This window comes from Crocodylus siamensis, chromosome 4, assembly GCF_052110815.1.
Source record: "Crocodylus siamensis isolate JL-2025a chromosome 4, ASM5211081v1, whole genome shotgun sequence".
NCBI classification, from domain to species: domain Eukaryota; kingdom Metazoa; phylum Chordata; order Crocodylia; family Crocodylidae; genus Crocodylus; species Crocodylus siamensis.
Window position 1 is genome coordinate 124,177,438 of NC_143398.1, and position 24,370 is coordinate 124,201,807.

The window sequence follows — 24,370 nt, forward strand, 5'->3', positions numbered from 1 at the left end:
TACTAGCCTTTTAAACAGGCTGGATTAAGACATCTGGTGAAAGTCCCTATGTGACTTCAGACAAAATTTAGTTCAATTATTGATCTAACATAGTTCAAGTATGCAGCAGAGCAGGACTAGAAATTCAGTATTTGCTCTTCCCTGCTGAGGGCTCTAAGCACTAGTTGACAGACTTAGTTGCATACAAGCACTCACGCTCAGGCATTTTCACTATATAGCAAGAGCCTCAGTCAGAGGGACTGACTACCCCAGTTGCAGAATACACTGTAGAATATACCACTGTAGAATATAACGTGTGTGTGTGTGTGTGTGTGTGTGTGTGTGTGTGTGTGTGTATGTATACACACACACACACACACACACACACACACACACACACACACACACACACACACACACACACACACACACACACATCCTTGTCCCTTCACAAAGGTATAGACTGTTACCAAAACTGTAGTGGAAAATTCAGATTTTGGTATGCTACAGTGAGCTGCTAAAGTTAAACTCTAATGCTGTCACAACTCTAGAATTGCAGCCTAATTCTAACTGCTAATGACTGTTCTGTCTGTTCCTTCATTTAGTATGCATTGTTGTTTTAGACACTAGGAAACTTTTAAGATGTTTAAATAAACCTTGAAAACTACTTGATCTTCACCAGACTCCAAATTCCATTTGCTCCAACTGAAAGCAAAAGCAGATGCGGACAGTGCCATCTGTTGATAAGCTCTGATTTCAGCTAACGGAGTCTGTAAAGCAAAAGTACAGATCAGAAATGGTTTGTTCAAAATTGCAACACTCAAATAGTGGCTCCCCAACCTTGTTAGATTTACGGCACCCCTTGAAGAATGCCAGACTTTGGCTTTCTTCTTCTCTGACTACGGAAAAACTTTTGAGCAATTCTTCTGTTGCAAAGAATGCAGAAAGACCACAGCAGCTCAGAATGTATTTGACGTTCTGGATTCCTATTTGAAATCTGAATTTATCTTGTGAATCGTGTAGGGTTTGCACACCTAATAGTGCTAACATTGCATAGAACCCTTAAAAGGACCTTGCAGCACTCCAGGGCAGTGTGGTACCCTAGCTGAGAATCACTGCTGTAAACACAAACATGCTCAAAGTTAATTCTGGGAATTCTGTCTTCTCCTCAGTTGCTCTGAAAGTCAGTGAGTGGGGGCTACTGGATGATGTATCTAGCTCACTGCAAGAAAATGTTATTATAAAGTGTAACATGCCTTACCTTTTTGTTTACATAGACGTACTTGTGAGAGTACTCTGCTGGGAAGATGTTCACACCAGCCTTTTTCAACGCAATTGTTAGACCAACTGGAGTTGTCCACCTTCCTGTCAAGTAGGAAAGTACCTCACCCTTTTCCACAATTATTGAAGATAACATACATTGATTACCCTGTTGTAAAATGCAAGGAAAAAAGCTTTTATTTCTGATGGAAATTATTACATAGCTCAGACCTTTGATGACTACTTCTGTTCCCTCACCATACAAGGCCGCATATATATTAGGGGTGTGCGAAGCGGGCCCTATTCGATTAGGATCTGGCCCGAATCAGGAACAGTAATTTGATTAATTGATTCGGATCCCTATCTCTGATTTCATTCGGCCGAATCCGAATCTGACGATTCAATGCTGATTCGGATTCAGCTTTAAATGTTTTTTTCCTACATACCTTGAGGTTGCAGTACCAGCGCAACTTGTGAAAGCTGCAATGCTGGGGTGTATGGAGTGTCCCACAGGAGAGGGAGGGGTGGGGGCCCTCCACATGCTTGGCGGTGAACCTGGAAATGCACTGGACGTAGTTCCGGTCCACTTCCAGGTCCACTGGGGAGCACACGGGGGCCCCCCATAAACCTCTGGCTCAGCGATCAGCCATGGGGGGACCCCAGGTGCCCTCGCCTGATCCAGGAAGCACCTGTCACTGAGCTGGGGAGGTGCAGAGAGCCCCCCCCGTGTGCTCCCCAGTAGACCCAGAAGTAGATTGGAAGTGCTTCTGGTCCACTTCTGGGTCTGCTGCTGAGCGTGTTGGAGACATGCCCCCGCAATGCTTCTGTGGGACACTCCACATGCCCCAGCATTGCAGCACTCATGAGCCACCTGCTACCTAGAGGTATGTAGAAAAAACATTTTGTGTCTATGTCTGAATCTCTGAATCTTTCCAAATCTCTCCATATTGATTTGGAGGGTTCTGATTTGATTTGGAGAGATTAAAGGGTCCTCTGATTCATTTCCAATTTGGAGATTTGGCCACCTAATCAGGCCAAATCTCTGCCAAATCAAATCAGGACCAAAGCTTTGCACAGCTCTAATATATATTCACTTTGAATGTTTCTGATGTATGCAAGTGCAAACACATGTCCAGCACTGTCAAACAATGATATACAGGACAAATAAGGGAAGCAAACATATGGGCTCATGTTCTCATATGAGCTTTCAATTCAGTTCTAAATTACTTTTTAGACTTCAAGGACAATTAAAAGGTGGATGTACCTTAAAATACTTGCTGCTGATTTACTGCAAGTTGCATTTAAAATATCAGATTGGAGAGCCCATGAGATCTGCCATTTTCAAAATACATATGAACACCCCAAATTCCAAAATCTTTAACCGTACAAATCTTTATTTGATTTACTTAAATTGAGACGCTTGTACCTTAATTTGTATTTGAACCTCTGCAAAGGCAGTAACGACAGTAAGGAACAACTCATCTATGTCAGTAGGTCGCAGTTCCCAGGACTGGTAGGGCATGTTGAGGTGAAGGTCCTGAAGCAGGGCAACCGTATAAAAACTATCCATCTCAAAGGAGACTTGTTTCTCTTCCATCTTGTAATTTATGTTGCTGATGCCATCAGTTCTCCACTGTTTGCCTTGTAAAGGAGAAGAAACAGTAGTATTGGAGCTTCTAATTGTGGTCTTAGAAAACAACTTGGAGTTCTGGAGGAATTTTAGGCATGTAATGGAGGCAGGAAGTCACTTGATTGACTTAAGTGAGAGTTAGACTGAACTGTATATGGGCAAACTGGCACCACCAATTTCTCCTTCATCTAAACCAATAATATCAAGCAGGCTGTTACCATTTGTAAATTGCTGGGAGTTCATTTTTAATCCTCATTTCAAGCCCTCGTATATAGTTCATTTCCACTTACTAATGGATCTCTGATGTTACAACTGGGGAAACTGAAGCACATTGCCCAGGTCAATGGCATAGCCTAGAATAGAACTCAAGTCAACTTTGGCACAGTGCAGTGCTTTAACCTAACCTTCAGTTGTGAAAAAAACAAGGACTTCATTTTTTTTCCTTTCACTGGACGTGTTTACACATGCAATTAATGCACAGCAATAAACCCTGGTGCATATACGAGTAATTCCCCAAGTAATTCTACTGAACTCTAGTAGACTTTGCATTTCTATTGGTAACAGAGTAATGTTTGGCCTCTTAGGCTGTGTGCACATGAGCCTGGAGATTTCTTTCCTTGAGGACAAGAAGCAGCAGCACACCTTGTGCTGCTGCTACTTGTTCCCAGGGAATGCCTGTGCCACGTGCCCTCTGGCACATGGCAGGTTACACCACACATCTACAGTGTGTGGTGCTGCAGATGGGTCTGCAGCACCACATGCTGCGCGGCTGTGCTCATCTGGACACAGCCTTATATGTAAGATTTGAGAGAAAAATGGGGTTAAAAGAATTCTATTTATAATTATTTACTCATTTTAATTTTTATCATTAACCATTGATGTTGTGCAATTTACTTTTAATCATTAAATTAATGGGGTAGAAGTACTACAGAACTGTTAGTGAAATTTTATTAAATTAAAAATACTGTAACTTGATTAGTCAGTACATTCTGTGTATGTAGGCATAGCTATTAACAAAAACCCTAGCAAAATATTTTCTCTGTAATTTGCTGATTTGTCTGAATCAAATTGCTCCTTGGAAACTGATTTTTCATTTCTCTTCTGTTCAACAAATTCCCTTGAAGTTTACGATAGAACCTTGCCTGCCAGGCATATTTCAAAACAATGACCTATGGAGTCTGCAGTTCTAGCACTAGACTTTTTGCTTCATCCATGTTCTGTAATTCTGTACATCCTGTCAGGTGGACTACTTAGGATCCAGGGTTCCTTCCATCCCTTTCATGCTTTACATTTTGTTCTGTATCAGACCAAAACTGAATTCCAAAATACTAAACATTTCCACAAGATGGAATACAGTTTGCCACCCAGCTCTAATATTTATAACAAAATGGAAGCTACAGGATGAAAACTCAAATCAGTAAAGCTGAGATTAAGCACATTAGGCCCCCTCTGCACATTACAGGTATTGCACAGTTAACTGATTAATACCACAATTACCTTGAGACCAGTTACATGTGCAAATTACCTATCACACCATGAAAAGGTCCAACTACCTATAAAGTTAGATCCCAAAAATGTGTACTCACTTTATAGCAGGTTGCTTTTGAGCTTTAATTTGCACATGTAGCAGAGTCTCCCCTGTGGTTGGGAGTCTCTTCAGCTGACAGGGCTCCCAGCCACATGGGTGCACCAGGTCCAGCTAGGACTAGAAGTCCCACAAGTTGGGGGACTCAGCCCCAGCAGCTACCAACTCTGGGTTCTGGCAGCACAGGGACACAGAGTCCTTTAGATGAGAACTCTGGGCACTGGGACCTGCCTGGGTCTTGGTAGCTGGGGGTGTGTAACTTTCCCAGGGTTTATGAAACTCCCAGACTGGGAGATTGTGGCAGCTGTGATTCCTCACCTGGGGGTGCATGAGTCATCCCTGTGGCTGGGAGCACCACAACTAAGGCCCTTAGTTGTAGAAATTACTTTAAGATCATTTGGTAAATGCTTTTGCAGTTTGACTGAGGGCTGAAATATTACATAACACTTCCTTTCTTTCCAAATAATTTACAAAGTGAGAGCAATTGCTCAAACTGGGTGAAGTGAAAGCCTTGAATTGAGTATATTAAAAATGAAGTACAAATGTAATATTAAGATAGCTTTCAGAAAGTGAAGCATAACAGTCAGTAAAGATTCCAAACTAAACTCAAAATCAGATCTGTTCTTCTCTATAGTGGAACTTTTGCGAACGTTTCTGAACTTTGCAAAACTTCAAAGACCAATCTGAACTTTTTAGCTTGATCTTTAAGAGGTTTTAATTTCAGAATATGTGCATAATAAGTAGCTGGAGACTTAACTGTACCTGCAGTATCCCATCTAGCAACAGTAGGCTCCTCAAAATATATCACAGTGTCAAGAAGCTGAACAGTTATTCCAATCTGTGGATAAGTGACATCCTTGCTTTCTTCTGATTCTGGAGGATATGGATATGTTTCCAGTCCCATGTCAAGTAACTTTGGGTGTGAGGTGGAAAAAAAAGAAAAAAGAATTAAATGAGAAACTGCAATGATCTCTTTTTATCCGCATGGGTTTGCTGCAAAGTTGCTAAAATAAAACCTAAGCATCTAAAAATGTTATATTCTACTTTATAAGCCCAAGCATTAGGAAATGTTGTAAATATTATGCTGCTTCTACTGCATCTGCCATTTAAGGATGTCAAACTGGAGTACTTTTTGTTTAGGGGAGTCATGGGAGGTTAAGCACATACTAGGGTGAAGCTTATCCTGATATGGAAACCAGTGTAAAGTTTTGACACACAAGTCCCTCTGGCGCTACAATGTAGAAAATTGTAAGAGAACAAATCGCTTAAATACATCTGGGTGTTGGTTGTAGCTGTGTTGGTCTAAGGACATAGGCCTACAAGTTTCTTTGAGCCAATGTAATATCTTTTATTAGACCAACTAAAGAGTTGGAAAAATTGTTTTTTGCAGGCTTTTGGAAACAAACACCCTTCTTCAGGAATAGGGAGCATCTGCTGTTTTTCTTTGTAGTATGTCATAACTAATAGTGTGGATGGCATCCAAGCCTGCCTTACATATATATCTACAAGAGCAAGATTACAATTCAGAGTACAGACTTCAAGATATTATTGAACCTATATACTTCATCCTCACACATAACACCTTCTGTTTTAACAACCAACACTTCTTCCAGACCATGGGAAAAGCTATGGGCACCAAAATGGTTTTTCATTGCCACCAACCTTCTCATGGCCCACCTGGAAGAAGAATTCCACAAGAACTACACCCTCAAATCCATGCTATTCCTAAGATTTATTGATGACATCTTCATCATTTGAACTGAAAACCTGTAGTCTTTGATTCCATCAGAATTCAATAATCATCACCCCTCTATCAGACTCTTTCTTGAATATTCCAGCATCAGCATCTTCTTTTTAGACACTATGATCAATATTCCGAATGGTAAAATACAAACTACCATGTACAAGAAACCCACGGACCAACATACATATCTACACAGAACCAGCAATCGCCCTAAACACACTGAGAAAACTGTAGTATACAGCCAAGCTCTCCAATACTTGAGTTTGCACTGAGAAGAATACCCGCAATTGTCACCTTGCAAATCTCAAAAGGGCATTCACCCAACAAGGACACTCCTTCAGAGAGAGAGACCGTACTTTTGAAAGCGCAACCCACATACCACATGAACTGCTGCAGTGCAAAAAGAAAATCCAGATGAATTCCACACCATTATTTATGGTATACTATCCTTCCCTGGAACCTATAGGGAAAATCCTCAAACCATTGCAACTCATACTAGAAGAAGACCCAGTTCTCAAAGAGCTCTTTCCACAACCACCCATTCTAGCCTTTAAACAAGCACCAGACCTCACCAATCTCATCACCAGAAGCAAACTTCCTATGGCCCAAAGCACACCAAATGGATCCAGACCAGGGGCCTCCAAAATGGTGGATCCAGCTGGCAGCCAAACTCCATTTCCCAGCAGCCTCTGCCTGCATGGCTGGTGCTGGTCTCCATGGAGACCCCAGCTGCAGCTGCCCTGTGATAGCAGATCGGGGCCTGCCTGCACCCCGGGGAGAGCTGGTGGGGGGGCTATGCTGGACTGCTTCCAGGGGTGTGGGCCCCTGATTTGCCTCCTGGATGACAGGAGGCTGATGGTGCCACCTGGGGCTGGCAGCAGGTAGGCCCAGGGCAAATCAGCTCATGTGGGGACTCTCCCCTGCCCTGGGATCAGGGCAGTGGTAGGTCTCTTCATGAGCTGATATGTCCCAGACCCTGTACTGGAGCCAGCCTGAGGAGGGTGCAGGGCCTGGGGCAACTCAGCTTGTGTGGGGACCGGCCCCCATTCTGGCCCCAGGCAACAGCACTAGCCTCCTGCAATTTGGGAGGCAGATCAGGGGCCCACACTCCCAGGAGCAGTCTGGCACAGCCCCTGTAGCCCTCCCAGGGGTGCAGGCAGCCCTGATCTTCCTGCTAGATGACAGGAGGCTGGTGCTGCCAGCTGGGTGCAGCCTGGGCTGGGAAGATTGGTGCTGCCACTGGCCCCAGCTGACAGCACCATCTTCCTGTCATCCAGGAGGCGGATTGGAGGCTTACCTACACCCCTGGAAGGGCTGTGGGGGCTGTGCTGGACTGCTCCCAGGGGTGCAGGCCCCTGATCTGCCTGCCAGATGACAGGAGGCTGGTGCTGCTGGCTGGGACCAGTGGCAGCACCAATCTTCCTGGCACCTGGTGGGCAAAACGTCAAAACAGCATCAAAACAGTAAAACACTTTTGATGAAAAGAAACGATATAGTGCTTTTAAAATGAAACCAAACTCGAAATGAAACACTGTTCCATTGAAATGCAAGTCAAAGCGGAATGATGCTGTTTTGTACAACCCTACAAAACACCCTTCATAGATGAGCCTATGAGCTTAACTTTTTGTAAATCTACTGGAAATAAAAAAGCATGGACTAAATATAGACATTAGATTTATGGTACATTATAACCTGCCTGACATCTGATAACCCCAAGTAACTTGTCTGCATTTTAACAGCTATATTCTACCATTCCTACCCACCTATCTCACACCTATTGTTTCACAGGGCCTCTGATCCTGGTTGCTACCTATTTGCACGTTCACAGATCTGCATTTTGCATACTAGTTTCCATTCTACCCAGAGGAGCACACAAAAAAACCCCCAGATGCTCCCTGTGCCTGAAGAAGGGAGTTTTTACACAAAAGCTTGCAAAGAACAATTTTTCCAACTATTTAGTTGGTCTTATAGAAGATATCACATGGCACTTGTCCATGTAATTGGTGTTTACCAACAAAAAAAGGTTTCTGGTTTAATTTTCCTTACTTAATTTATGACGACTAATAAAGTAACATGGACGTGATTTACCACACAATGGCTTATTATGTTATAAATAGTAAAATGTCAGAACAATTTTACCCTCCTGCGCTTTCCGTACAGGAAACCCTTGTTATTTGTGGGTTCGGCATTTGTGGTTTCAAATATTCGCAAACGCCGAACCTACATTTTAAATACACTTTATAAACTTCTAGGAGCTCCTTGGGAGCTCCGCGCTTGCTCCCACTGTCACCACTGGAATCGTGCCCCCCGCCAGCCGCTGGGGGGCACCACATTCATGAACACACTGCCTTATTTGTAGATTTTGCCATTCACAGGGGATACGAGAATGTATCCCCTGGGAATGGCGAGGGTCGCCTGTACTACTTTACTGCCAGGTGGCGTTTTAGGACAAGATTTGATATTTTGTCTGGTTTGTTTTCTTGGGTCGCGTGCCGGGTTGCCTTTTTGTGGGGAATTGTTGGCAGTTTTGCTTGAGAGAGAGACATTTTTGAGACGGTTTTGAGTTCAATAAGCAGTGCTGCCTGCCTCCCCTGCAAAGCCTCCTGCTTTTTTCTGGGTGCTTATCGCTTGTTGCACGGGGCACTGCTGGGTGGGGAGGGAAATCTTTTCATGCAAAGCTCCGAAAGAGTGAGCCTGGTTGCCTCCCCCTCACAACTCTGGATTGGCACTGGGGGTGTGTACTGCAGGCCTCCTGAAGGGGCTGCCCCCCTACCTAAGCCAGGTCCCAATGTAGTTCTGCCCCTGACTTTTTCTGTATGCTTGTTGCACTGGGCACTGGGTGTGGGGTACGCTTAGGGCTGCACAAGGGTACACAAAGGGTCTGGCTGCCTCACCTCCTGTGTGTTTACATCTGGGTATCATGTATGCAAGGTACCCAGGCTGAAGCCTAAATGGAAACATTACTACAGGAATTTTTATGTAAAACAGAAAGAATCCTGTGTCTCCTGTTCTTTGTATCCTCATGTCAAAAAGCAGGATTTTTTTCAAAGCGCTGAGAACAAGTGGGTTGTGGGGGTGGGTGGGAGTGGCCTGGGGTTATTGAAGTTGATTAAGGTTTCTTGGGTATCCCTGTGCCCAGGACAGCTTCCCTCAAAGTGTGTGTGTGGGGGCGGGGAACCGTGATCAGCCTACTTCAACTCCCTCTGCCCCTGTGATCACCACAGCAGCCAGCATGACCTAACACCCCCACCCCGACATGGCAGGGGCATGGTGTGGGTTGAGGTGAAGAAAGAAACAACCCAGGCTCAATGAGATGACTTTTCTTATCACTTAGTCTAGTTGCATGTCAATATTTTAATTGCTGTACTGACAGATCATCATAGCCTGCAGTCGTATCCCCCCAGCCTACAACCAGATCCCTTCAATATTTGTTCTCCCTCCTGTCCTCTACCCCCCAAGCTTGCCCCTCTTCTCTGGTACTCCTGTTCCTTCCAAGCCTATTTTTGTCCCCAGCAACATGTCTCTGTCCTGCTTTGACCACCCTCTGCTTGCCATTGCTCTGTCTGACAGTCAGCCTGCTGCCTCGTTCTGGGAGTACAGAGTGCTGCAGGTCAGGAGTGAGGGGCACCAGCTGGGCTGAAGGGGCAGGGGGCTGCAGTTAGGGAGCGAGGTGCACCAGCAGGGTTTGTGGGGGGGAGGGGGCTGGAAGGGCAGGGGACTGCAGCAGGAATGAGGGGCACCAGCTGGGCTGGGGGGCTGCAGGTTAGCTAGGAATGAGGCACTGGCAGGGCTGGTGGGGTGGGGGGCTTCAGGTTCAGAGTGAGGGACACAGGCAGGGCTGGCAGGTGAGGGGGTGTCACCCATGCTAACCACCAGCCCCTCGTGCACTCATGCCACAACCCCGGCCACTGCAGAGAGAAGCAAGTCATGCGCTCTTGGAGAGGCTTGGGTCCTGTGATGCACCCAACTCTGGGTTGTAATGGCCAAGTATAACTGTGTATGGTGCGGGCTGTACTAAACTGTTATATGTGGTCACTGCACCCAGCCCAGGGGTATATCTCAGCCCTCTCCATACACTGTTATATGGAGCTGTTACACCCCAGAGCTGGGAGCATCTCTGCCCTCCCCATGCACTGCTATCTGTGGCTGTTACACCCCAGAGCTAAGGCCACCCCGGCAGAGGTGAAGTGGGTGAGGGGCAGTGGCAAGACTGAGGGCCAGTGGCTTGGCTGTAAAGCATGATCATGTTTTCTGTGTGATTGTTGTATATTGTGCCTCCTGTAGGACTGGAGAGGAACATATCCCATCCCCCCTCAGAGCATTACCTTAAGATTCCTCAACACAACCTGTAAAATCGCAGAATCATAGACTCGATGAGTCGGAAGGGACCTAGACAGATCATCTAGTCCGACCCCCTGCCATGGGCAGGAAGGAGCACTGGGGGTGGGAGGGGTCATAAAACCCCAGCCAGGTGCCTATCCAGTCTCCTCTTGAAGGTCTCCAGGGAAGGTGAGAGCACCACCTCTCTGGGAAGTCTATTCCAGGCTCTGGCCACCCTTACTGTGAAGCAGTTCCTCCTGATATCTAACCAAAACCTATCCTCCCTCAGCTTGTGGCCATTGTTCCTGGTGACTCCAAGGGGGGCCCTGGTGAACAGACTTTCCCTGAGTCCCTGCTGCTGGCCCCTGATAAGGTTGTAGGCAGCCACAAGATCCCCCCTCAGACTCCTCTTGTGGAGACTGAAGAGACTCAGGTCCCTCAGCCTCTCCTCATGGGGCTGACCACGGAAGCCCCCAACCATATGAGTGACCCTCCTATGGACCCTCTCCAGGTTCCCCACGTCCCTCTTGAAGTGTGACGCCCAGAACTGGATACAGTACTTCAGCTGCAGCCTGACCAGCGCTGCATAGAGGGGGAGCAAGACCTCTCTGGACCTGTTAGTGATGCCCCTGTTGATGCATGACATGGTGTGGTTGGCTCTGCCTATTGCTTCGTCGCATTGGCAACTCATATTCATCCTGGAGTCAATCATGACTCCGAGATCTTTCTCTGCTTCTGTGCTGCCGAGAGGGTCAGCCCCTAACCTATAACCATAATGCTGGTTCCCTCTCCCCAGGTGCAGCACTCTGCACTTGTCCTTGTTGAACCGCATCCTGTTCAGATCCGCCCACTTCTCTAACCTATCCAGGTCTGCCTGGATGCGGTCCCTGCCTGCTTGTGTATACACTTTGCCCCACAGCTTGGTGTCATCAGCGAACTTGAACAGGGTGCTCTCCACACCCTCGTCCAGGTCGCTAATGAAGATGTTGAACAGCACTGGCCCAAGGACTGAGCCCTGGGGGACTCTGCTGCTCGACATCAACCCGTCCACCACCACACTCTGGGTTCGCCCCTGGAGCCAGTTTGCCACCGATGCGACTGTGCTTTCATCGATGCCGCAGTCGCTCAGCTTGCTCACCACAATTGGGTGGGGACACTGTGTCGAAGGCCTTCTGGAAGTCCAAGAAGATGACATTGACTTCCTCCTTCACATCTAGGCTTTTTGTTACCTGGTCATAGAAAGAGACCAGGTTAGTCAGGCAGGATCGGCCTGGCACAAACCCGTGTTGGTTACCCCTCAACATCACTTCCCCTGCAGGGCTCTCACAAATGTGGCCCTTGATAATTTTTTCAAAGACCTTCCCCAGGATAGAAGTGAGGCTGACTGACCGGCCTGTAGTTCCCAGGCTCTTCCTTCCTCCCCTTCTTGAAAATAGGGACCACATTGGCCCTTTTCCAGTCCTCAGGGACTTGGCCTGAGCACCAGAAGTCCTCAAACAGCTGTGAATGACTGGCTAAATCCTGGAGTGCTGACTTAGTTACATTTTCACTGACATCCTGCCACACTTTTAGCTTCTTTCATTTCTTGGAGTCTCAAAACAGCAGAAACTCCTCATGCGTGATGAAGGGTGACTGTGCCCGAAAGCTTGCCAAGAACTTTTTTCCAGCTACTCAGTTGGTTTAATAAAAGATATCACATCTACTCAAAGTACCTTGCCTGCCTATGTCCTTAGACCAACAAGGCTACAATCAAAAACCCAAATGAACTTTGAATTGCTTTGTCTGCATTAACAGTACTCCAACGAAGCTGCTTTTTGGCTGGGGCCCTGGGGCCCTGGATGAGGGCACCAGCAGCACTGGGGGGACAGGGGCTGCATTTTGGAAGCGAGAGGCACTCCAAAGCGTGACAAGTCAGTGACCATGATCTTTTTGATTGAGCAAATGTATTTATTTATTTTTTATTTTCATACAGTCAGACATGGTTTTGTAGAATCCAAGGACCCTGGGTCTGCTTTTTGTGGAGATACTTGAAATCTGACAGTGCATTGCTCTATCAGCATTTCACAGTAACCCTATTTGCATATCAATTCTGGTTCCCCCCCCCCAGCTCAGGTTACAGGTCTCATCAGTCTGTGCCTTGAGGCAGACCTCCAAACCTGGTTTTCCAGCAGTTTGAACAGACACCAACTCAGTTCAATAAACCATATAGTTTTCTCTTCTAATAGCAGACTTCTGTGATGTGACTATTCTAGGGCCAGGAATATTATTGTTTTCTTGTTACTTGCCCTGTTAGGAATAGAGGGAGCCCATTCCTGCATTACCTTCCAGTGTGCTGAAGACCTATTCCATTACCTAGAACTACCTGACCCGTACCACTTGCATTCAATACTACGTTAGGGTTTTCTTCCAGAATTGGCAAAAGCCTGCTTCACTGTGCCTTGCACTTGGCAAGCCATGCACTTTATTTGATCTGTTCACCAGTCACCAGTTCATTCTTATTAATGAATTACACATTCTAGAGAGAATTTTATTAGCTATGCATATTTTCCAAATAATATGTAAATTAATATCCTGCACCCACCATGCCTGTGTACCACCAGGGGACTCTCCTGGACATCTCTGACCAGTCTTGCACGGCCCAAAGCGTGGCCTGATTGACAGCTCCCCATGCACACTGTAATAAGTATATGGGCTATTCGAATAAGGAATTTCTTTTGGGCTGGGATTAGACATGGAAATCCTTCTTAGGCCTGCCCCACACCGTGACTGGCACCAGGGGACTCTCCCAAACATCTCTGACTAGAGTCCTGCCTGGCCCAAAGCATGGTTTGTTCATGCCAGGCTGCCAACTCACAGCCCCCCATGCACACTATACTAACTATATGGGCTTGAATAAGAAACTAGTTTTTGGCTTGGGATGACAGCTGAAATTCCTTCCTGGGTCAGCTTACATGGTCAGGGTGCTCAGGAGAGTCCCCAGTGCCAGAGGCAGGGTGTGGGGTGGCCCTAACTTTGGGGTGTAATGGCCATATATAACAGTGCATGGTGGGGGCTGAGAGACACTGCAGAGCTGGGTACAACGGCCACACATAACATTTCATCACAGCCCTCACCATACACTGTTATACATGGACATTACATTCCAGAGCTGGGTTCACCTTTGTCAGTCCTGGGTCAACACAATTGTGTCCAGAGTGCTGAGGAGACAGTACCATGGTCTGCTACTGTGGTCAGTGTCAGGGGGAGCTGTCCAGCAATGAGGGAACTGCCTGGGTGACCAGTGGAGTCATCCTAAAAGCAGCACCCCAGCAAAACTGACAGATGAGGCATGAAGCCCCTGGTGTGTGCCCTTGTTGGAAAGTCTGATGGGCTGTGTGCAGCTGTGTGCAGCTGTGTGATGGGCAGCTTCCCTGTCACCCAGCATTGTTGGCAACTCCATTAATCCCCAAAGTCTGTGAGAGAGCAAGAGTGCCTATAGCTTGGATAGAACCCCGTTTTTGGGTTTTAAAATAGGCACTGTCAAAAGGGGGAGGGGCAGAAGAAAGACCAGAGAAAGACTAGGCTTGGCAATAGTTTGGTGGCCAGCCAGGGCAGGGTGAACCCCCAACTTCCTGTCCATGCCACTGCGGGAATGTCCCAAAGAACCCTGACTATATTCCTGCCCAGCCCAAAGTGTGATTTGTGCATGGCAGGCTGCCAAATGACAGCTCCACCATGCCTGCCGTACTAAGTATATGTCCTTGAATAAGGAACTGGCTTTTGGGCTGAGATTACAGATTGAAATCCTTTCTAGACCATCTGACACCATTCCTGTGTGTCACTGGGGGACTCTCCTAGACATTCCTGACCAGAGTCTTGTCTGGCTCAAAACAAAGCTTGGCTATGCCAGGTTGCCAACTGACAGCACCCCAGCCACAGTTCTAAGTATATGGACCCAAATAGTTTCATAGTTTCTAGGGTTGAAAGGGACCTGAGAAAATTTCCCTTGGGAGCCCATTCCAGAGCCTGGCAACCCTAACCGTAAAGTAATGCCTCCTGATATCAAGCCTGAACCTGCTCTCAATCAATTTGTGGTTGTTATTCCTTGTTATGCTAGGTGGTGCCTGGGGGAACAGAGCCTCACTTATTTTCTGCTGGTCCCCACTGGTGAGTTTATAGACAGCCACCAGATCCCCTCTCAGTCTTCTCTGGTGAAGGCTGAATAGATTCAGATCCTTTAGTCTATCTTTGCAGGGCCTGGCCTGCTGCCCCCTGACCATGCGAATGGCCCTCCACTGAACCCTCTCAAATAAGGAACTGGATTTTGGTCTGGGAGTGTGGTTAAAAGTCATACTTGGGCTACCCCATGACATACCTCTGTGGCACCGCAGGACTCTTCTGGACATCTCTGGCCAGAATCTTGTCCAGCCCAAAGCACGGTTTCTGCATGCCAGGCTGCCAATTGACAGTCCTGCCCACTGAACTAAGTATAGGGCTCAAATAAGGAATTTCTTTTGGGCTGGGATTAGAGATGGAAATCCTTCTAGAGCCATCCCATCCCATGCCTCTGTGGTTTTTCTAGTTTTCTGGCTTTCCTGGAACTGGGCTGGTTTCTGGGCTAGGACTGCAGTTGGAAATTCTTCCCGGTCCAGCCCATGGGGTCACGGGTGTCCAACAGAGTCCCCCAGTGTCACAGAGGCATAGCATGGGGTAGCCCTAGCCCTAGGGTGTAACAGCCACATATAACAGTGCATGGGAATGGAAGACGTGCTCAGTCCTTGGGTGTAACAGCTTAATATAACAGGTTATGGGGAGGTCTGAGATATACCCCAGAGCAGGGTGCAATGGCCACAAAAAACACAGCCCTCAACATACACTGCCAGGGCCCTTCACTCCTGACCCACAGCCCCCTACTTCCCCCAGTCCTGCTGGATCGCCTCACTCCTGACCTGCTCCCCCAGCCCAGCTGGTGCCTCTCACTTCCGACCCACAGCTCCTGAACTGCAAGGAGACAAAAACCACACCAAGTTTAAAACCCCAGGGTCTGCCTATATCCTTAGACCAATGCTGCTACAACCAAAAACCCAGTCCAACAAAAGTAATTTTGATTAACCTGAGTCTTGAACTGCCTGACCCAAACTGATCTTTGCTACAAAGTGCATGCGAACACACAGGGAACAATGTTTTTTGGAATCCAAAAATGTTGTATTTTTCATTAATCTGAACCTTGAACTAAGTCACCAGTAAAATTTTGCAAGATTAGCCCCTGGAGTCTTGTTGCAGCATTGCAATAAAAATTCAATGGATTTCCATGGATTACTGAGTGAACCCAAGTGGCACCTGGTGGTGAAATTGTTGCAACACAGGAAAAATCCCATTTTTGGATGAGCCTCAGATCAACTTTGAAAATTTAAAACCATAAAAAAACCCCTCATGGAAAAAGTTCAGGAGCCAAAAGTAAAACACATCAGAGGTGTTTGAAATTACCATGAAAGAAAAAAAACTAAAATGATAAAATCAGCTGATAATGTGGATTTGCAGATGCAATTTAGTTAGCTTAATGGTGTTTTTTGTCATGTGTGTGCAGTTCCTGCTCCTAGAAGAGCAGGAACTTCCTGGGGAGAGCCCAAAGAGCCAGGCAGAAGCCCAGGTGCAGGTTGCCATGGCAATCAGCTAATGAGGAAATTAGTCTGTACCTGCGCCTGGTCAGCTGGCCAGAAGGGGCAGGGCCCTGGGCCCATATAAACCCCAGGCTGGAGCTAAGAAGGGCAGTTCTCTGCTGGTGGCCAAGGGGGAAGGAGCCTTCGTAGAGTAAGTGAAGGGAAGAGGCCTAACTAAGTTCTGCTCCTAGTATGTAAAGGGGCAGAGCACACCTTACACCATTTGTGTTATGTTATAGCCCAGGGGCTTATGTTTTGGTTGTAGTTTTATAAGACTGGTGGTTTGGGTGAGGCTATTTGGGGAAGGAGAAGGTTGCACTGGGGGCCCACTGCAGTGTGGGGACCCTGGCGCCAGTGAGGGTGAAGGATTTGGGGTGCACTGACCCTGGTGCCAGTGAGGGCATGACATTTGAGGTGCACCGGCACCAGTGAGGCGCAGAGACAGGGCTGCGGAGAGCTCAGAGAAGACAAGGGGGCCAACTCATACCAAGGCCCAGACCAAACAACATCAATATCATCTGCGAGGCTTGGGGCATGGTAAAGGGGTGGATGGAGCCATGCATATAATCCATAAGGCTAGGGTGCCCCCGAAACACCCATTGTGAAAACGGGATGCACAAGGGGTCTGGGAACCCACGGGGTTCAGAGATCCCATCAAACTATGTCCAAGAGGACTTTAAGGTCAGCCTCCCTATTTTTATATTTCCATCAAAGACATGGCGGGTGAGAACTGAGGGTGCCCATTGGGCCAAAATGGCACAGTTGAGGGGCCTTAGGAGATCCCGGCCATCCTTAGGGACCCCATCCCATGACAATGTAGACACAGGAAAAATCTAACATGGAAACAGGAGAGGTGTAATGTGGATGAGCACCCACATTAATTCAAAGAACTTTGTCTTCCCTAAATGCATCTGAACCTTTTGTGTACTGCCTGGAGGGGCCCTAAATTAGCCCTTCCTAAGGCATGTCTACTGAAGTTTTAAACAGACCCTGAGGTCTTCAAATATGGTGCAGTATCCAAAAGGGAAGGCAGTGACAAGACCAGCCAACAGTCTTGATGCTGATGTTCTGGCTGACGGGGGGGCTGTGCTGCAGCTGCACTGGGATAAAGAGCTATCTGTGTTCCTCTACTTCCCTGCCCGACTACTTAGGTTTTATGTTCCTGAAGTGCATTTCACCCAATAATGAATAGAGCTTCACAAACACTGTGTTGTAAGTAGACTTCATCTCTAATGTTACAACTGGGGAAACTGAAGCACATGCCCAAGTCAATGCCACAGCCTCGAACTGAACTCAAGTCAACTTTGGCACAGTGCAGTGCTTTAACCTTCAGTTATTAAAAAAATGCAAGGACTTCCATTATGTCAGTGTCTCAGACAGGTGTGAAAGTTCTGAGGATACAACTGAGGAAGCGCAGTTTGAAAACCTGGCCTGCAATCTCAGTGCACAAACTCAACATGCATAACAGTGACTTGCATGTACCATACTAACAAATCTTAGGAACTGCTGCACTCTTTTGCGGGTGATCAAATAAAACTTCACTGGGGGCAAGTTTGCTTTAGCTTTAAACCTACTTCCACCATGATCCAGCCTTTGACTTGTTTAGCTTGAGGTGGGAGCTTCAGTGCATCAATATGATATACTCCACCCAGTGGTGCGAACTGTCGCAAATCAACAATATTTTCATCAATTATCTCTTCTTCCTTTTCATTGGTCTCCTCCTGCAGTGTTGAAATCTGAACTAAATAACAGCCAAACATCATGTGTTACTGCAGGGTCTAAATACAGTATTGAGATGTCAAATCAGACATATTCATACATCTCTCTACTTTAATGGCTTTCCACTCTGTAGTATCTCAGCACCACCTTCTGGTGCTCTGCAAATCTTTAAGGGTTCCTTTAGAATGGAGAAAACCAGAGAGAGGAGAGAGAAAGAATCATGTTAGTCTGAAGTCAGGCAGAAGGCAGGATAATTTGCACCTTACAGACTAACTAAATTGGAAATGCATAAGCTTATGTAGACAGCAGCTTGCTTCATCAGATGCTGGGAAGGAATAGCATTTACTATACCTTCTGAAAACTGGAGAGACAATAAAAATCAATAAGAGGTTGTGGGCGAGAGAAGTGTGGGCAAGAGACTTTTAAAAAAAAAGTTAAGTACTTTAAGAAAAGTGCTATTAGAAAGTGCAAACACAATGACTGTAAGTAGCTGGATGGCTTCTTGGCCTCAAAACTCCATGTATGATATGCTGTCCATATTATATATGGTAGCTAATGCCTTGTAGTGAAGCCCATCCATATTTACTAACACAATATAAATCTGTAGCAAGCTTACAAAATAAAATATTAAATATTAAAAACCAAAATATTTCAACAACCTAACAAGTGGTGCATTTAATATTGATGCTAGTGACCATACTATTTAATTTCTTTCTGTCCTGAGATAGAGTAAATGATTTCCAGTAACAGAAACTCTCCTATTACAATCAGGAGTCTTTTATTTATATAAAAAAATAACAAATTTAAACTCTTGTATCACTTACAAAAATAAAATTAAAGGTATATAGGGTACTGGGCACTCTAAATGCATTTTCACACTAGAAAAACACTATTCAGATAGGATTATTCCTTTTCTGGTCTTGGATCTTAGAAAATGGGGAGATAGAGATTTTAGAAGTGGTACGGGGATAGAATTACCACATTCCACTGACCAGTGCCTAACTCCTTTGAAAATCCCAATGTAAATATTTGGCTGACTGGTTTCTAGTGATGAACCTAGTCATTTGACTGTCAAATCTGTACCCCTCAGAAAGTTCTTTAAAACAAATAGCAGGATTAATAATATACATCACCTATTCACAACACATTGCTATGTTGTTTCAGAAGAACGTGCTAGAAGTAAATTAGTGGATATACTGAGTTAGTAGGTTTACTAAACTAAAAAACATGGAAGTACAAAAAAGGGACAGATGATTTATATGAAGAAAAAGTTGATGAGCAGTACTGGTTTCTGGCATTATAACCCCTATTCAGCAAAGTAGTTAAGAATGTACCTTATTTGAACATCTTATTTAAGTAGGGAAACATTCATATGATTGGAGTTATGCAGATGCATACTTCAGTAACTTACTGGATCTTGGTCTAAAATAAAAGCAAGACCAGAACTCTGCCTTCCAAAGACAGATACCTAGAACTGTAACCTGAGCAGCCTCAAGAAACAACAAACATCTCAAGAAAGCTCTCTTCCACACACACGCAATTCTCAGCAATGACGTTGTCTCTGTATGTACATTTGGCATTTAGCAAAACACTGCTATACTAACTTTTCTGGTGTAACTGAAACAGCAATAGCTTTACACATGTTGCTGTGTTTATGTCAGGGGCTATGCTATAATACATACTGAGATGTTTGCCACAAGTAAAAAAAGAAGCTTAAAAATGTACATAATTATGCAACGTTGCAGATAAGCTCTGACTGAGTACCTTGTGAAACAGTGTTAAAACTTTCTGATTTCTTATCAGGCTCCTCTCCCATCATCTCATTTTCATCAGCATCACTTTTACTGTCTTCTTTGAATGAGATACCACTCTAAAAAAACAAAAGATAACAGTTTTATATTAGAGTGAAAGAGGCAAAATTAAGAATGACATAGCTCTTCCTTGAAAATGAAGGTATCATGGGAATATTCCTTCTGTGAGATCCACATGTAACTTGCTGCAGGAATGAGGACCTCATTTGGGGAAGTAGAGAATGGAACTGTAGTGCATTAGTGCTTTGCTGGCTGAAATACTCAGTTTTGATTTATGGTACACATAGGCAACATGTAGCAGGGGCACAGGGAAGCACGTGCCCCACCCTGAGATTGGCCGCCACTGCTGACTACTGTGAGCGGTTGCCTATTGCCAATCGCAACCCCCCCACACTGGTGATCGCCAACACTGTAGCCCACAAATTGTGCCCCCCGCCCCCAGTCTCAGGAGGCACCAGTCAGTCATGATGGTACACATTCTCTTAGCATTATAAATTCTTCTTGGCCAGCCTAGATTTTTTTCAAAGTCAATTAATCAATTTAACAAGCCGATATATATGTAGAAATCAAAGTATAACTGCATTTCTATAGTCATTCCATCTAACAATCCCAAAGCATCTTACAACCATCAATGAAGTTACTATTGCAGTATCAAATGAACTCAAACAATAACTAAATTCTCTCTTCACAAATGAGAAACTAAAGCAATAGCTTGCAAATATGAAAGACTGCAAAGTTTCAGCCTCCCAGTCTCAAGTGAACCCAACAGATATTAAAAACAGGGGCCTTAAGAAGACAATGGGAAAAGGCTGCATCTTCAAGGAAGAAAATAATGCTTTTGGGTAGGTGCAAGGAGGAAAACATGCGCTAATGAAAGGGATGGAAGGATACTAACTACAGGAAAATCTCTGGGGCATCACTGGAATTGGCTCAAAAAAAGTTTATAGGTTTGGCTTCTCATTTTCCCTCTTGCCATAGCATTAAAGTTTGACTGGGATATTCTTGCTTTTACATCCAAGACTGGAATTGTACAAGGTTCAGGCAATAAAAATGTGTTAAGGTGCTACCACCTTGCAGCTGGGCTTTGACTGACAGTACTGTGCAAGTTGCACATTCTAGATTTTTCCTACCTTTCCTCCAGGTGAATAGCTTTCCTCTTCATTTGCCAGGTCACTTTCTTTTTCACTCTTTTGCTCCCCTTCCTCTTTCTCCTTTTCCTCTTCTGTCACTTCCAAAACCAAATCTGATCTGATTTTTGAGAGTTCCTGCATCAGGTGCAGTGGAAGAATATGATGTAGTGGAGAAACATGATCATAATGAGTGTGCAAGATGCGCACAGCAACATCGCTCACTGCCAGGGACTTTGGAAGGTCAAACCCATAGTCTGCCTCACAAAATGTATGATTTTTGAACCTGTAAATAATGGGTTTAAATAAAAAATTATCTCTAGTAAAACCAACACAATAATATTCAAGTACATTTTGTTCAGTTTCATTGCAAAACCGGCAACTACATTTTCTTCACATAGTGGAGTCTACGGAGCAAAACTGGATCATCACCACATGCTCTCACAGCATGGTTGACTGTCACAAGCTTCCCAAGAAAACTATATGAGATCTGCTTGCCTTTAAAGATTGTGGCCAGAAATGAAAGAGGACAGATTCAAACAACAATTATCCTGTATAGCTTACTCCTGGGTAAAATAAAGCAATAGGCTAGGCAAAGATCTACACAGGTTAATGTAGCTGACACTTGCAATAAACCCCTTTCCACAGCTTCCAGATACAAGCTGCAGACACACACAGAGGTAAAGGCAGCCAAACTAGGAGAACCAACAGTACCACACATCCAGCAACTTTTGCAGAAATGTGGTGAGCAGACTAGGAGGCACAAAGAGTGAAATGAGTTCTGTGTCAGATAAGGTATTCTGTGAACCCACTTGGGCCCTCTTCCCTCATGCCTCAGACTGTAAAACTACAGGTCCCATTCCTATTCATTCTCTTTCCTGAGGAGACAATCTTGCTCATATGAGAATTCATCTGTCCATTTTATAAATGTTATTCACTATACTTTTAATATCGTCCAATACAGAACTTGCACTCAGTGGAAGGGACATGGAGGTGAGTTTAACCAACTTAAAGTACTGTGGACTATAAGGTACTACACAGCAAGAATGCAGGTTGTCAGAATCTGGCCATTAGTCTTTATTTAAATAAAATAAGATTAAATGAAATGAGATTAGTTGTCTACTGTACCTTGGATTCTTCTTCAGATTTGCCCAAATACAGAAAGTAACATTTTTATCTTTAATGACCATCGCCATATTTCCACTGTCAGAATCTGCATAAGTGTTAGCCTTCTACAAAAATCAGACAGACTCAATCAGAATATTAATGAAGCATAAAGAATGACAAAATTAAATGGAAGTTATAAAATATCATTTGTTTACCAGGCTTTTTCTAAGAAATATAGCCAATGGACTTTGGTCCACCAAGCCAGTTTAAAAAATTATGAAGATTGAACTACTGTATATAATATGTCTGCTATAGAGGTAACCAGTGTCCCAGTGAAACTATAAATGGAGTGAGCAGCAATAATCTTCACTCCTTTTTTCAGTGAAGGAGGCCAGGAAAGAAATTTAATGAAAAGATAAAAATGAGGAATTTAATTTTTTCCCAACAAACTGATCCATCAGTAAGGTGATAAAAGCTTGTGGGAAATAAAAACAAGGGAGGGATGTCAACAAGTTGCAGAATATTTAATTTTCTGTTTTCCCAACTAAATCATCCAAATTCTTCCAACTTTTTTTTTGTAAGTCCGTTTCCTCAACCTCTAATCAGTTTTGTTCTAATATGTCTACATCTTTCTTGAAGTCCAGTGATTTTTCAGTGCTGAATACCATGTAAAAATCACATCCCTGAATTTACAGGTGACATTCCTGTTAATGCAACCACATGAGTACACTGGTGTTTCACATTAAATTGTGGTCTACTATAACCCTGGGGTCCTTTTCAGCTTAGCCAGTACAGCAGCTTAGTCAGTCATCCCCTAATTTGTTTTTGTACATTTGATTGTTCCACCCAAAGTTCAAGACTTATTGAATTTCATTTGATTTTTTTAGACCATTTTTTCCAGTTTACCAGGGTCATTCTGAATCATTGTCCTGTCCTTCAACGTGTATGCAATTGCACTCAACTGCACTACAAGGAAACTTCTAGTTGCATATTGCATTGGAACATCTGCACATTTCACCCTCTGTTAATTACTTACATAACTCAAGTGTGATTCTTTCTGTTCCTTTATGAAATGACATCTGAACTAATCTATCACATAAGCAGAGAGGAGTAGTTAGCAGTATTACTCTGAAGTCAGGATGAAGGCAGGACAGAGTTGTATCTTTTATACTAATTCAGAGATGCATAAATTTACTTGGTCAGTCCTATGAAAGGACTTGTAGATAGCTGAGAGGCAAAGATGCCCCTCTTTCCCTCTCTCCTTCCTTATCCTTTAATCACTTTTTCTATTTGAATACCTGCTACCTTGCAAGTCCTTCATACCATCTGATGAAGTAAGCTGTTGCTTACAAACACTCATGCATCTCTGAATTAGTGTAAGATACAGGTGGGCAATTATTTGGGCTGGAGGGCCACATAGGGAAATTGGGTGAGCTGTTGCAGGCTGGGTGGAGGTGGGAGCAGTGCTGACCCAGCATGGCAGCAGGGAGGGGTGCTGATGCATCCTGGTACGGCTGGGTGGAGGGGCAATTGATTCTATCTGGCCCAGGCCCATCCACTCTGCACCCACTGCCAGAAGCACTGGACGGAGTGGGCAGGCAGGGTCTCCATGGAGACTGGGCCCAGCACCCCATAGGCAGGGCATGCTTGGCTGAATGGATAGGATGGGGCCATGCGTGAGCAGGGTGTGGCATCTGGGAGTGGGACGGGTTGGTGGGTTCAGGGCTGGGATTGCAGAGCTGTGAAACCATGGCGCTGGGGCCCAGGATCTGGGACAGAGCCACGATCTGCTCCCTGCATGCCTCTGTGATGGGGGCTGGTTCTGTGGGCCAGGGTATATAGGGAACAGATCATGGCTGTACCCCAAACCCTGGTCCCATGCTGTCACCATCCTGCATTCCCAGCGCCAGCCCCAGTCCGTCTTGCCCATCTGTCCCTCTCCTGGCCACTGCTCCCCCCCTGCCAGCAGCCTCATCCCATCTGCCCAGCCAAGCACACCCTGCCCATGGGGGGCTTGGGCCAGTCTCCATGGAGACCCTGCCTGCCCGCTCTGTCTGGTGGGTCCAGGGCAGATGGCCAGGGAGTCCAGGCAGCAGGGCAGGGTCTGACAGCGGCAGTAACCCTGGCAATGGCAGCCAGAAGAAGCTGCTGCCACCAGGGCTGCCGGGAAGCTGAGTCCAACTGCCACGCTACCCCAGCCCCACTGTGCACTCAGCGGCAGCAGGATTGGCCGCAGTCACTATGGCTCAGGCTGCCTCTTGCACCTGGGCCAGGCAGACCAGATAAAATTCTCTGGTGGGCCAAATCCAGCCCATAGGCTGGATTTTGCCCACCGCTAGTGTAAGTAGTGCAACTCTGCCTTCTTCTGCCTAATCTATCACTTAATCAAATAGGTACAGGCAGACTCAGATGACCACCCAGAGTCCCAATGAAATCAATCAATCCCTGC

The 24,370-nt window shown here is 45.4% G+C and overlaps 1 protein-coding gene across 8 annotated transcripts in view; it reads right to left on the minus strand.

Moving 5' to 3' along the window:
• DNAI7 (dynein axonemal intermediate chain 7) overlaps nucleotides 1-24,370 on the minus strand; it is a 62,961-nt gene that overhangs the window by 10,410 nt on the left and 28,181 nt on the right. For all 8 annotated transcript variants that reach the window (XM_090043652.1, XM_090043654.1, XM_090043650.1 and 5 more), the window contains 8 exons: nucleotides 21,943-22,046; nucleotides 20,818-21,100; nucleotides 19,641-19,746; nucleotides 17,732-17,898; nucleotides 5,217-5,367; nucleotides 2,666-2,880; nucleotides 1,241-1,408; nucleotides 636-749 (listed from right to left, as the gene is read on the minus strand). In XM_090043652.1, the coding sequence (XP_089899778.1) occupies nucleotides 636-749; nucleotides 1,241-1,408; nucleotides 2,666-2,880; nucleotides 5,217-5,367; nucleotides 17,732-17,898; nucleotides 19,641-19,746; nucleotides 20,818-21,100; nucleotides 21,943-22,046 (1,308 nt within the window). The remainder of the gene's footprint in view (nucleotides 1-635; nucleotides 750-1,240; nucleotides 1,409-2,665; nucleotides 2,881-5,216; nucleotides 5,368-17,731; nucleotides 17,899-19,640; nucleotides 19,747-20,817; nucleotides 21,101-21,942; nucleotides 22,047-24,370) is intronic.